We start from the raw sequence: 12,581 nt of genomic DNA, 5'->3' as shown, positions 1-12,581 counted from the left end.
ATATCTAAATTCAAAGTCCTAAAGACCTTCAAGCTCCTCTTCAAATATCACTGTATGTCTCTTCAGTTCCTCCCTCTTATAATCTGTATTTTATTCACTGATACCTCCATAGCACTTTGCCCTGTTATTTATTTTAGTATGTCATATATAGGAATTATTCTTGCAAGTTTTTGTATCCTCCACTAAATTTGGGGCAGAGATCTTGCTTATCCTTAATTCTCCAAAAGCATAAATTATAGTGAGTAGTATTTTATACAAAAAAGATCTACCATACACATATATAAAATTGAAGCTAGACTCTTTCTCTTCTGACCATGTCATCTAGTACAAAATATGCAAAGATCTTGGCCATGGACATGAAGTGAATTATTGATCTCAGTCATAGTGAAGTCCTTAGTTATGAAGTACTCTGTGCCATCAAGTTTAGAAATATTCCAGAAGTATCCTGGAATCCTGGGATCAAGCCTGTGCCCAGCTCCCTACTCAGTGGGACATCTGCTTGAGTCTTGTGCTCTCTCTTTCTCTCAAATGAATAAATAAAATCTTTTTTAAAAAATGCCAGAAGTGTTATGAAAGCAGTAAATCTAGATTAGAGAAATTCAACATTCAGACAATAAACATCTAGCTTATCATTAAACACACTTTAAGACAATAACTTTGTGAGTCATTTACAATAGCAAATATGTATCTATCTCATTTTAATTGAGGAGAAAATTGGGGTTTTTTTAAGACTAGGACTAGAAAAAAATTCTTGTGTTTATTTTCAAGGCTGCCAAAGTAGAATAAATAAAAAATTAAGAAAAGATTTTATAAATACCAATAGCTAAATAATACAGGCAAAGCTCCAATGAAAAGTCTGTTTTAGGGTGCCAGCCTGAAATGTAGGATGAGAAGGCCTAAGATTTTTAAAACTTCAGTGGAAAACAAAAGAGAAACAAAATTCAACCTCTAAACAATTCCTAGGAAAAGTAACCCCACAATTTTGAGCACTAACAGCACTTGGAATGTTGTAAAACTGGCCGCATTTGGTCCCTCTGGGTATTTACACCCCTTTAACAATTCACACCCTCTTCTAATTAAGAGGTAAAATCTGTTTTCCCAACCCTTGAATTTAGGATGCCTTTGTGATCTGTTGGCTAATCAAACACTGCAGAAAAGACAAGATGCCTGCTCCCAGCCTAGACCGCAAGACTTTGTCTAATCCTATTCCCTATTCCCTATTCACACATGCATGCACATAGAACCATACCAGTGTCATGCAAACAAGCCCAAGGTGGCCTGCTGGATCATGAAAGACACATGGCAACCTCACCCATTATCCCAGACAACATCCAGTCAATCTCTTCAGCAGAGCCATTCAACTGAGTTATAATTGACCCCAGACACATGAAAGAACGTAGCCAAGACAGAACCCAGTGAGGCTCAGACTAAATCACCAGCCACATAACTGTGAGCTAAATAAGTATTACTGTGTTAAGCCATTAAGTTTCAGATAGTTCGTTATACAGCAATAGCTTACTAATACACAAGAGAGAAGGACACAATTTGACAGGAACCAAAAGGATCTCTGGAAGATAAGAATGTTGCCACTGACCTGGGAAACAAGAAACAGTAATAAAAGGAAAAACCAGTTTAAAAAAAGCTAACCTTGGAATTGGAGTTAACTTGAAACAGATAACAAATGTAGGTTACCCTTAAAAATAAAAAAGTAGGTTGCCCCTTCCTTGTGGAGAAACCTTTCCAAATGTTATTCACACTTCAAAGTTCAACTCAAATCACACCTCTCCAATAAAATTCCTTCTGATTGCCCCTGTCACCAAGGCAGGGTGATTTTTCCTTCATTAATCATGTATAGACAGTACATTATTGTATAAAGAGGCCTGGACTTTAATCAGTAAGTATAAACTCATATTCTAGGTTTATCAGCTATATATCCTTAGGCAACTTAATCTTAACTCTTTGAATCTGATTCCTCATCTCTTAACTAGAACATAGTAGCTCTCAATCCCACAGGAGGGCTGTTAAAAATGGATTCTAAATGTGTCAACATATTAAACACAAAATACATACTCAAAAGTATTAAACTGAATTTTGATTCGATCTTTCATTCATTCAACTTTGACTGGATTCCTAGTGTATGTCAGGTTGTGTGCCCGACACTGAAAAGGAACAATTACTAATGATACCACACACGACAGCCTTCTAGTAATATTTTTTCATTTGTATAGTGCTAAAATTAGAATGAGGTTAGAAATTATGGCTTATATCTCTTCATATTTCCCAACAGCGTGTGGCACAGTGTCTTGAACCTAACAGTTATAAAAATATTTGTGGGCAATTTAATTAAAAAATGAAAAGATTTCTACATATGTTTTAACATCTGTATCTCAAAGCAAAGCAAGAGCATCATCACTTCTAAAGCATAGCTAGAAGAAGACTCACTTGACAGCTCACATCCATTCCTGCTTCCAACAGCACCTGAACGACTGCTTTGTGACCATTGCGAGCAGCCAGGTGGAGTGGCGTGTGCTTTCTAGTGTTGCAGCACATTAAGTTAGGGTGTGCACTGATGATCATTTTGACTACCCTAAGTCGTCCATAGAGGGCTGCCAGATCCAAAGGTGTTTCTAGCTTACTGTTCCTGATGGTAGGATCGGTGAGCTCTTCTAGAAGAACAGCAACTACTTCTGAGTGTCCATATTGAGCTGCACAGTGCAGGGCAGTTTCATTTTCATTGTTCTGTTAAGACAAAGATATGATTCAAGTTTTCAGAAATTCAATTATCAAAATCTAAACAGTAATTTAAAACCAGAGATACTTTGAAAGTGTAAGTTTAAGATTAATCTATTTTAATAAGTATGCCTAATAGAATATATGTTAAAGTATTTATCATTTATCGTACCAAAAAAATCACATTTTTAAATCATTTCAATAGGAAAAATCAGATTTTCCCCTGCTTTATATATTCCAATTTCTGGGAGTGATAAATGATTTAGCCATGTTAGTCAGCGGCCCTGCTGGGCGCAGATGGTCAGTGTTATCTGTACTGTGCATCACATCTCCATGACATTTGTTAATGAGAGACATTAATAACAATTATAACCCACTTTTAACAGACTGGCTTTCCAAAAGACAGTTGAGATGGTAAATTCTTGATAATGGAAGATTTACAGAAAGATTTCCCAAATTAAGTTTTCTTTTATTTTCCATATAAGTACAAATCATTGCTTCTTTCACAAAGAGAAACTGGCCCTAAGATTAAATCACACCTTTTTGAAATACAATTATGGATTGAGAAGCAGACTTAAACCCACTGCCAGACAAGTTACAAGGAGTATCACAGTATTACGTATGCACCTAATAAGGTTTCAGTTGAAAATCAAGATTTTCCTAGAAATTTAGCAAGATAAAAACTGTACCTGGATGGCTCTAGAGAGCATAATGGTAAGTGAAATAAGATAGAGAAAGACAAACACCATATGATTTCACTTATACGTGGAATTTAAGAAACAAAGAAATGAACAAAGAAAAAGAGACAAACCAAGAAACAGACTCTTAACTATAGAGAACACAGATGGTTCCCAGAGGGGAGTGGGTGGAGGGATGGGTGAAATAGGTGATGGCGATTAAGAGTACACTTATCTTAATTAACCCTGAGTAATACATGGAGTTGCTGAATCACTATATTGTACACCTGAAACATAATACTGTATGTTAACTACACCAGAATTTAAAAAAAAATTTAATGTTAAAACAGAGAAAACCAAACCCCATCACAAGGCAGATGACGCTTTCAGTAAATTTGGGCAGATGGGACAGGTAGATTGTATATGACTATGTCAGGAGGCAGAAGGATCAGTCAGGAGAAATGTAAACAAGAAATTTTAGTAACAAAAATGCAATGATCCTGAATGAGTGTTTGAGAGAGAAAGAGGCTGCCATCATCAGAGTCATCATCAGAGCTCACACTATGTACCAGGCACAGTTGCATCCCATTTATGTGTACTCATTTAATCTTCACTCTGAGAATAGATACTATTATTGCCACTTTACAGATGAGGAACTGAGGCACTGAGCAGTTAAATAACTAGGCTTCAAATATATAGCCACTGAGTGTTGGCGCCAGGATCTGAACGTAGGTAGCCTAGACCAAAAGTCACTGCTCTTTTTTTTTTAAGATGTTATTTATTTATTTGACAGAGAGAAAGAGAGAGTGTGTGTGTGTGTGTGTGTGTGAGAGAGAGAGAGGGAAAGAGAGAGAGAGAAGGAGCAGGAGGAAAGGGAGACGCAGACTCCCCACTGATCAGGGAGCCCGAGATAGATCAGGGCTCTATCCCAGAAGTCTGGAATCATGACCTAAGCCAAAGGCAGATGCCTAACCAACTGAGGCACCCAGGTGTCCCCCAAAGTTACTGCTCTTAATACCATCTTTCATGATAACAACCATTACTACTGTCATTTGGAGAATGTCTAAAAACTATATACATTGTCTCATTTCTCCTATACCACACTGCCTGCCAAGTACTGCCATGTTGTCAGAGAAGAACAGGAAATTAGTGTTCTGAAAGCAGAATTTCTACAGATTTTGCCCAAAAGAACACCAACTGAGTTGTAATACGCACAAGCTACTCAGATAGCTACTCTGACCACATAAAAGGACAAGTAGGGTTCATACCCAAACAAATCTTAATGTCCCCAAAAGTAATTCAGACTTGCTCTGGCTGAAGGATGCAGATTTTGAGAGTAGAGAGTTAAGAGCAGAGGGAAGATTTAAAAACTTCAAGAGAGGAGTGACCAAAAAAAAAAATTAATGAGCATTATGAAAGACTTCTTACTACCTTACCTTCCAAATAAAACTATCAGAAAAGTGCATTTGAAGGCCAAACCCAGAAAGAAAACTTACTCCTTGGAGACAATCAAAAAGAAATTAAGATCTGATAGATGGGGAATCCAGCTGAAGGCACTGTTTCTTCCATCATTTTGGAAGGAGTCATTCTTGCTCTTAGTTTGAATGTGTTGCTACAGTCTACTTCCTCACAGAGACTGACCACATACAGGTCTATACAGGTGTAGATTCCCTGATTTTTCTTGTCTGGCTAAGTTTTATAAGCCTGATAAGAAAATCAATCTGTTACTCTATACCATAGCAATATGATATAGAAATATGCCTTCTGACCAAATCAAATTTTCCCTTGGGTGGAAGGAAATTCAATTTTCAAAACACAGCACTTCTTTGAGAAAAAGAAGAGCTAACTACAAAATAATGATTCCTCAAACACATCTCTACCTTTGCAGAGGCAATTGTAAGTGCAAAATTGAAACTTTCTCTATTAACACCAATTAGATTGTTCGGATCTCAAGAAAAAATATTTCAATCACGCCAAACTTACTCAGGAGAATATATTCATAAAGTTTATCCATGATCAACACATACTTGTACTGTCACATCAGGAAGACCACAACTGTGGTACCTTTATAAAAGGCATGATTGTATACATGTGTCTGTACTAACAAGTGATCTAAAAGAATTTGACTTGAAATACAGACTATGAAGAAGCACTGATTAATAATTGCTAGTATGTCTACAATGAACATTCTTGAGCATTTCTGAATTTCCTCTTTTTTACCAAATGGGTATCCTAAAAAAAATAGGACACTTCTACTTCTAGACAATGGGTAGCAGAACAAAACTGGCTGGCAAAAGCTATTTACCAAAAGATCTTGCTTCAACGTGAAACTAATAGAAACTAATATTAGTTAGGTTTGAGTTTTGGTAAATGGGAATATGCTTATGAGATAGGGCTCTTCTTGTTTTTGCCCTAATGTTTAAAAAAAAAAAAAAGAGGAAAAGAAGGTAAAGGGGGGAAGAGATGAATATACAGAGAAACATAAAATGCAAACGCATATAACATCAAAAAAAGGAAATAATAAATCAGTTGACAAAAAATAGGAAGGCTGTAGCAATTATAAAAACCATTATCAGGGCAAGGTCTACTTTGTTTTCAAAATTACATTGTCCTAAATTGGCCACTAATTCTAGGGCAGTATAGAATGGTGACCTAGGTTGAAGTGCTAACACACACTTATTAGCAAGAGTAATCCACTTGATCTCTCTGAACCTATTTTATCTGCAAAATGTGAATATTACCCTCCCTATAAACCTTAGAGTATAGCTTATAAACCAAAAAAAATAACATGAAGGAAAATGCTTTGGAAACTTTAAATATCAAAACATAAGACAGAATTATTTTGAATGAAAGCTGTATTAGAAACCAAAGACTACTTTCAGAAATCAGAACTAAGTCCTGGCGGGGCGCCTGGGTAGCGCAGTGGTTAAGCATCTGCCTTCGGCTCAGGGCATGATCCCAGCGTTCTGGGTTCGAGCCCCACATCAGGCTCCTCCGCTAGGAGCCTGCTTCTTCCTCTCCCACTCCCCCTGCTGTGTTCCCTCTCTCGCTGGCTGTCTCTCTCTATCAAATAAATAAATAAATTCTTTAAAAAAAAAAAAAGAACTAAGTCCTGGCAATTATACATAATCTTACTATCATAACATGGAGCATGATTGGTTAAGAGTTTGAGCTTTGCATTAGAAAACCCCAGATTCAAATACTAAGCGCATTTCTTAGTAGCTGTTATATCATGGGCAAGTTATTTAATCTAAGGTAGCTTCCCATATATAAAATAGGAACAATAATTAATCCTTACTTTGTCAGGATGCAGTAGAGCTTTGTAAGATAACAGATGAAGTACTCTGCACACTGCCTGGCATATAGTAAACAATCCATAAGTGACGGGATTTATGATGACAATACCAATGTGCTATTGTGGAGGGCTCTGGAATTAAAGTCCAAGTCTGAGTTTTAGTCACTCAGTAATAATGTGTGGCCTTAGATGAGTTATTTAGCTTTACTGAGCCTGATTTCTCATCTATAAAATGGGAGTGATGATATCACTTCAAGGGTTGTGAGAATTAATTAAATAACATATTACAGGTAAAAGTGCTTAACATGGTACTTGGTATGTCAAGTACCATGTCTCAATATACCTTTATTATTTTCAATTCTCCCCTCTGTTGCTTAAATACATAAAGGTTTATAAGTAACTAGTACATTTCTACCCCTTCAGAGGGAGAAAAAAAGAAGTAAAGCTAAAATGAAAAGTTACTTTTACAAAAATAAAATTCCCACATCAGAAACTTAGGAGAAATGACACTAAATGACAGAAATACGTAAGCACTAAAGAAGTACTATATGCATAACAAACAAATACAGAAAGCATGGTATTAAAAATCTCAAGAAATTTTCAATTTATTTTCAGTAGAAACCACAAGACAAACTTTCAAAAACAAATGAATTCTAAGTGTTTTTTCTTATTTTCATGTCACTTAAAAAATTTTTGCTTATAAAAGCTAATATCCTCTTGTTTAACCTTGGATTGTTTTTCCATCTCATTATTTCAGGTTCACTTTGGGGCATTCAGACAGTTTTAAGAATAACCACCAGATGGCTCATCCCACAAATGATCTTTTAACTTTTGATTTTCTGAAAAACAGAACAGCATTCCCATAAATTTCCCTTTAGCATGATATGCTGATAAAGATAGGATTTTTTAAAGATTGAATTTATGAATGTATTCACATAAAAATACACTTCATTTTGTAACCTATAAACATAGAAATTTTGTGATAATTAGTAATAAGACACTTCCAATCAATAAAACATTTTTCCTACTTAGAGGAACTTTATTTCTAAAACCGCATTTTTCTGGGGAAAAATGTATTTTTCATCCCTTTGGTGTTTGTAGCTAGTGCCAGTATTACTTTATTCTTTAGTCTGAATTCCAGTCAAAGGCCTGCAAAGTCTGTATTCATTTGAACACTATGCTAATTGCGCTTTATTAGATGTGCTTGCCCTAGAGTAACCACTTGCATTGATACTGGACAACTGCCAACCTGCAGCTTAATGCCATGGTTGTAATTCAATTGTTGGACTGCATGCTGGTTTTCAAATATAGTTTTACAAAATGGGAACAGTAGGGGGCATGCCGAGCTCAAGATGTTTGTTATCATACTGTATTAGAGGCCTGTATTTTACTTTCATAAGTCTGTGGTCTTACTTATTTAGAATACTGAAAATGGCATTCCTTTTTTAATATGTCAGTTACATGTAATATGGATATTAGCACTTGAAAATATTTTTACTTCATCTGTCAGTATATTGCTGCTGTGTTTACTCAACATATGCTGGGAATACATACAGGAAATTTTTAACTTAATATGTGACTACCAATTGTATTACTGTATTTTGCATTTTGATTCACAAAAGTGTATTTACTGTGGAAGTAAATGTAAATGGAAGCATTATGCAAATGAATCCATCATCATTGTTTTAAAATTTTACTAAGAAAATCTCTAATTCATATTACAAATGTGAATTCTGTTCTATCTTTAAATATTCAAAAACTACAAAATGGATGCTTATATAACATAGGCAAAAATATTAGTTACTTCCTTTATGTGGTATTCTCTTGTTAACAAATATCTTTACAAATGCCCAACTTAGTACCTATGTACCTAATACAAGTGCCAAAGAATTTTTCAATTTGTCCTTTAGGAAATTTAACACTGAAAATGTCTTTGGCAGGGTAATGACAGAAATAATCAATTCTTCAATGTGGCTTTGCCTTTGCAAACCTCTAGAAGAACTACAGCATGAGCAAATATTTGACAACTGCACCTGTTCATTGACTCTGGAATGTGATGGTCCATGATGAATAAGAATCTTCACAATTTCTACATCTCCTTTCCAGGCAGCCAGATGAATGGGAAAATAACCTTTGTTGTCTGCTACATTTGTTGATGCCTCATACTGAAGTAGTTTGAGAACTATGTCCCTGGAAGGAAAAAAAATAAAAAGAAGAAGAACAGAAAAGAAAATATGCTAAACACACAGATTTCATTGAACAGATAATTATGAAAGAGTACTAGATGCTGACTGGAAATTTAGAGTAGGAGATATAAAATTTGGTGTAAGAGTTAGCCTATTCACGTTTGGCTATTTTACTTACCTGGAAAACCACCACCACACATACACACACAGAGCACGGACTAACCAATGAAAGCACTTAATGGAATTCATTTAGGAAAATTTATCTAATTTCATAATTGAATAAAATAAATAAAACATTTTCTAAAAATTCTTCTTCCCATTTTTTTTTTAAAAAGGAGATTTTTCTCAAATAGCCCCTACCTGAGATTTAGTGTGAAGGAAAAGCGGAGGATAAGCAAACTCCTTATTCACACACACACAAACACACACACACATACACACAAAGATCATACTACTAAGAGACATTTAGGTAATTTATGCATCATTCCTATAGAGATTTGGAATAAGGAATTGAAGATGCATATAAAAGAGAAAGCAGACAGCGCAGTAGAAAAAGGGGGGGGGGGGTTAATAACTTTTCAGCCATGGCACACAACGTATTTTGAATATGTGCTATTCATACTTCTGCACTCCTTCACCTCTCTGTTGCAAGCTTAAGAAAAAATTTCAAGAAGGAAATTCTTTCATGAGACAGGTTTCACCACTGATCCAGTATCAATTCATACTCAATATACCCTACCTATAAGCATTTTGTACTCAATCCCCACCAAGTTTTCAAAGTAAAAATTCTGAAGTGCAATACTCAATCTCAAGATGACTTATTAATTTTTGGTACACATTATATTGAATTTTGTATCAACCAATCAAAAACAGTAATTCTAAACAAAAACTGAATTTTTACTTGGAAGCATTTATGAAGCAAATTCTATTAACTCACAAAATGAAATCCCAGACAGATCTACATATATATATATATATATATATATATATATATATATATATATATACACACACACACAGTTACAATATATATATATATATACACATACATATATATATATACATATACATACAGTTACAATAAATTCTAAAGTTGTTTCTCATATATAACAAATCACTTGTAGCAAGAACGAATGTAACACAAAGAGCTAAATTTAAATATTTCATGAAGCCAGATATTAAATGTAAAATAACAAGAAAAATTGGAGGAAGTTTGAATAGAAGTTAGAAATCTAATAGCTACCCCCCCCCGACACACACAAAATAGACATGATACCAACATTACAGTAAATGGTAAAATATAATGAATGCCCAGAATGTAGTCTAAACTTGTAAAGGAGAACAGAATATACCACCCCAAAACATACCTCTTTGGCATAATGATTATTTTTGGTTGATTATTATTTTTTAATTATGATATGTTAGTCACCACACAGTGCATCATTAGTTTTTAATGTAGTGTTCCATGATTCATTGTTTGCATATAACACCCAGTGCTCCATGCAATACGTGCCCTCCTTAATCGGTTGATTGCTTTTAAGAAAGAGTAGATGTTGTTAAACCTCTGAAAACGGAATAAAGTCACCCTTTTATAAGAGACATTTTTATCTATAAGGAAAACTCCATTTGTAAGGGAGTCTCCCTCTTTGTACCAGAAAATAATGGACTCTAAATCTCTAGAAACTCTTATCAAAGGAGAAGGCAGAAGCTTAAATCTGAGTAACAACCCCATAACTTGTTTATTTTGCTTTTCCTAATAACCTCCCATAACTAGTTCCCCTTAACAAACATCTATTTTATGTTTAGCAGGAAATAGTTTTTAAGGTAGTATCAGGGGCCATTAAAGAGAGTTAGCTCAGTTTTTCTGGGTATCTCCCCTGTATACACAAGAGGCATACATAATCCTAAACTTCTTTCTCCTGTTAATCTACCTTTTTATTATGGGGGGAGTGGGGGTTCCTCAGCCAAGAACCTAGAAGGGAAAGGGAAAATTATTCTTTCTCCCCCACATATGAAACATTGGACTTAATAGATAAATGTATGAAATCATGATGAAAGAACCAAGAATATGTTGTAGAAATATTTAGAAAGTTCCAAGGAGTCCTAAATTTTCTAATGCTACGATTTCAGAGAAAATAAGAATAAAATCTCACTTTAATATTCTTTTTAAGAACCGGTATTATTTTATAAAACCTGAATTTAGAAGATTTGGATCTGAGTCCTAGCTACACAAACTACCTAATGATGTGACCCTAGAGAAATTACTTAGTCTTGTCTTTCTTTTTCTTTTCTGTAGGGGATATTGTAATAATAATAACACCTACTGGTCATGACTGGTAAGAGCTCTAAATAAGATCACAGAAGAGATGCCACTCAATAAATAGTAAAACACTGTACAAAAATATTAGTTCTTGTCCCAAGTGAAAACAAAATCCTTTAAGAGGCACCTGGGTGGCTCAGTCGTTAAGCGTCTGCCTTCGGCTCAGGGCATGATCCCGGTGGTCCTGGGATCGAGCCCCACATCAGGCTCCTCCACTGGGAGCCTGCTTCTTCCTCTCCCACTCCCCCTGCTTGTGTTCCCTCTCTCGCTGGCTGTCTCTCTCTGTCAAATAAATAAATAAAATCTGAAAGAAAAGAAAAGAAAAGAAAAGAAAAGAAAAGAAAAGAAAAGAAAAGAAAGAAAAAAGAAAGAAAAGAAAGAAAGGAAAGAAAGAAAGAAAACAAAATCCTTTAAAAAAAAAAATGCTTCCAGCAAATCACCTTTGCAAAAACAAATCTGAAAATCAGACGGACCCTTGAAGGTTGTCAAGTGCACATATTTCTCCTCATCTCTGCCATGCAAAAGTTACTATATAGGGTCTTCTATTCTAAGATAAATAACTACAATGTGGTAAGAAAGATTCAATACCAATGAATTAAAAAAGCAGTTAAAAATCAGAATATTTGCTTTAAAGTTCCAACTTTCTACTACTTACTAATTTGGTTACCTTGGGCAAATCAAATAGCCTCTGTCAGTCTTTCAGATATTGCTAAAATAGAATTCAGAGACTAAATCTTCCTGCCAGTCTCAAAAGGGTTGGTGTGAATCAAATAAAAAACAGGTATGACTGTAAAATTGTATACAAACAAACAATATTCTCAAGGCAAGCTACAGCAATGTTAAGCAATCCCAGTGATTTTTTTAAATGAAACACTTCAGCATTTAAATAAAAGGTAAAATAATACCAAAAGAAAGCAGTTAATTATCTGGATCTAAAAAGTAGAATTTACACTATTCACAAAACAGCCTTCTCCAAATTCATATATCAGAGAAAGTTACTTATGTGAAGAGTTTTAACTTTATTCCTCAATGCCTAACCAATTAAAAACATAATATGAAACTTCTAAAAGCATTTACTTTCAAAGGATAAAGAGGAAAGTTTATTGGGTTTATCAATCCTATTTTCTTTTATTCTCATGAAATCCATTCAGAGTTTAATTTGTTCTTTGGCTCAATTCTTGTTGAAATTTTCTAATAATATATGTGGTATACGTTCATTATTTATCAGGAAGATTGATGAAACAGTGAAAAAACTAATTTAACTCACGTTTGTATTGTGTCATATTACCACTACCTAATATTTAATTCTGAAAAGAATAAACTGTATGCCTATGAAATTGCCTTTGGTGAACAAAACAATCCCAACTAAACAC

General features: G+C 34.6%; 1 protein-coding gene across 1 annotated transcript in view; it reads right to left on the bottom strand.

Annotated features, from left to right (window-relative positions):
• Positions 1-12,581, bottom strand: part of LOC148108640 (ankyrin repeat and sterile alpha motif domain-containing protein 1B-like) — a 197,257-nt gene that overhangs the window by 25,439 nt on the left and 159,237 nt on the right. The window contains exons 3-4 of the mRNA XM_087868840.1: positions 8,736-8,892; positions 2,443-2,739 (exon numbers count right to left, since the gene is read on the bottom strand). Coding sequence (XP_087724966.1) covers positions 2,443-2,739; positions 8,736-8,892 — 454 coding nt within the window. The remainder of the gene's footprint in view (positions 1-2,442; positions 2,740-8,735; positions 8,893-12,581) is intronic.

This window comes from Ursus americanus, chromosome 17 (genome assembly GCF_024610735.1).
Source record: "Ursus americanus isolate L20-20 chromosome 17, mUrsAme1.1.p, whole genome shotgun sequence".
NCBI classification, from domain to species: domain Eukaryota; kingdom Metazoa; phylum Chordata; class Mammalia; order Carnivora; family Ursidae; genus Ursus; species Ursus americanus.
Note: the sequence above shows the minus strand (reverse complement) of the source record. Positions and strands in the feature narration are given on the sequence as shown.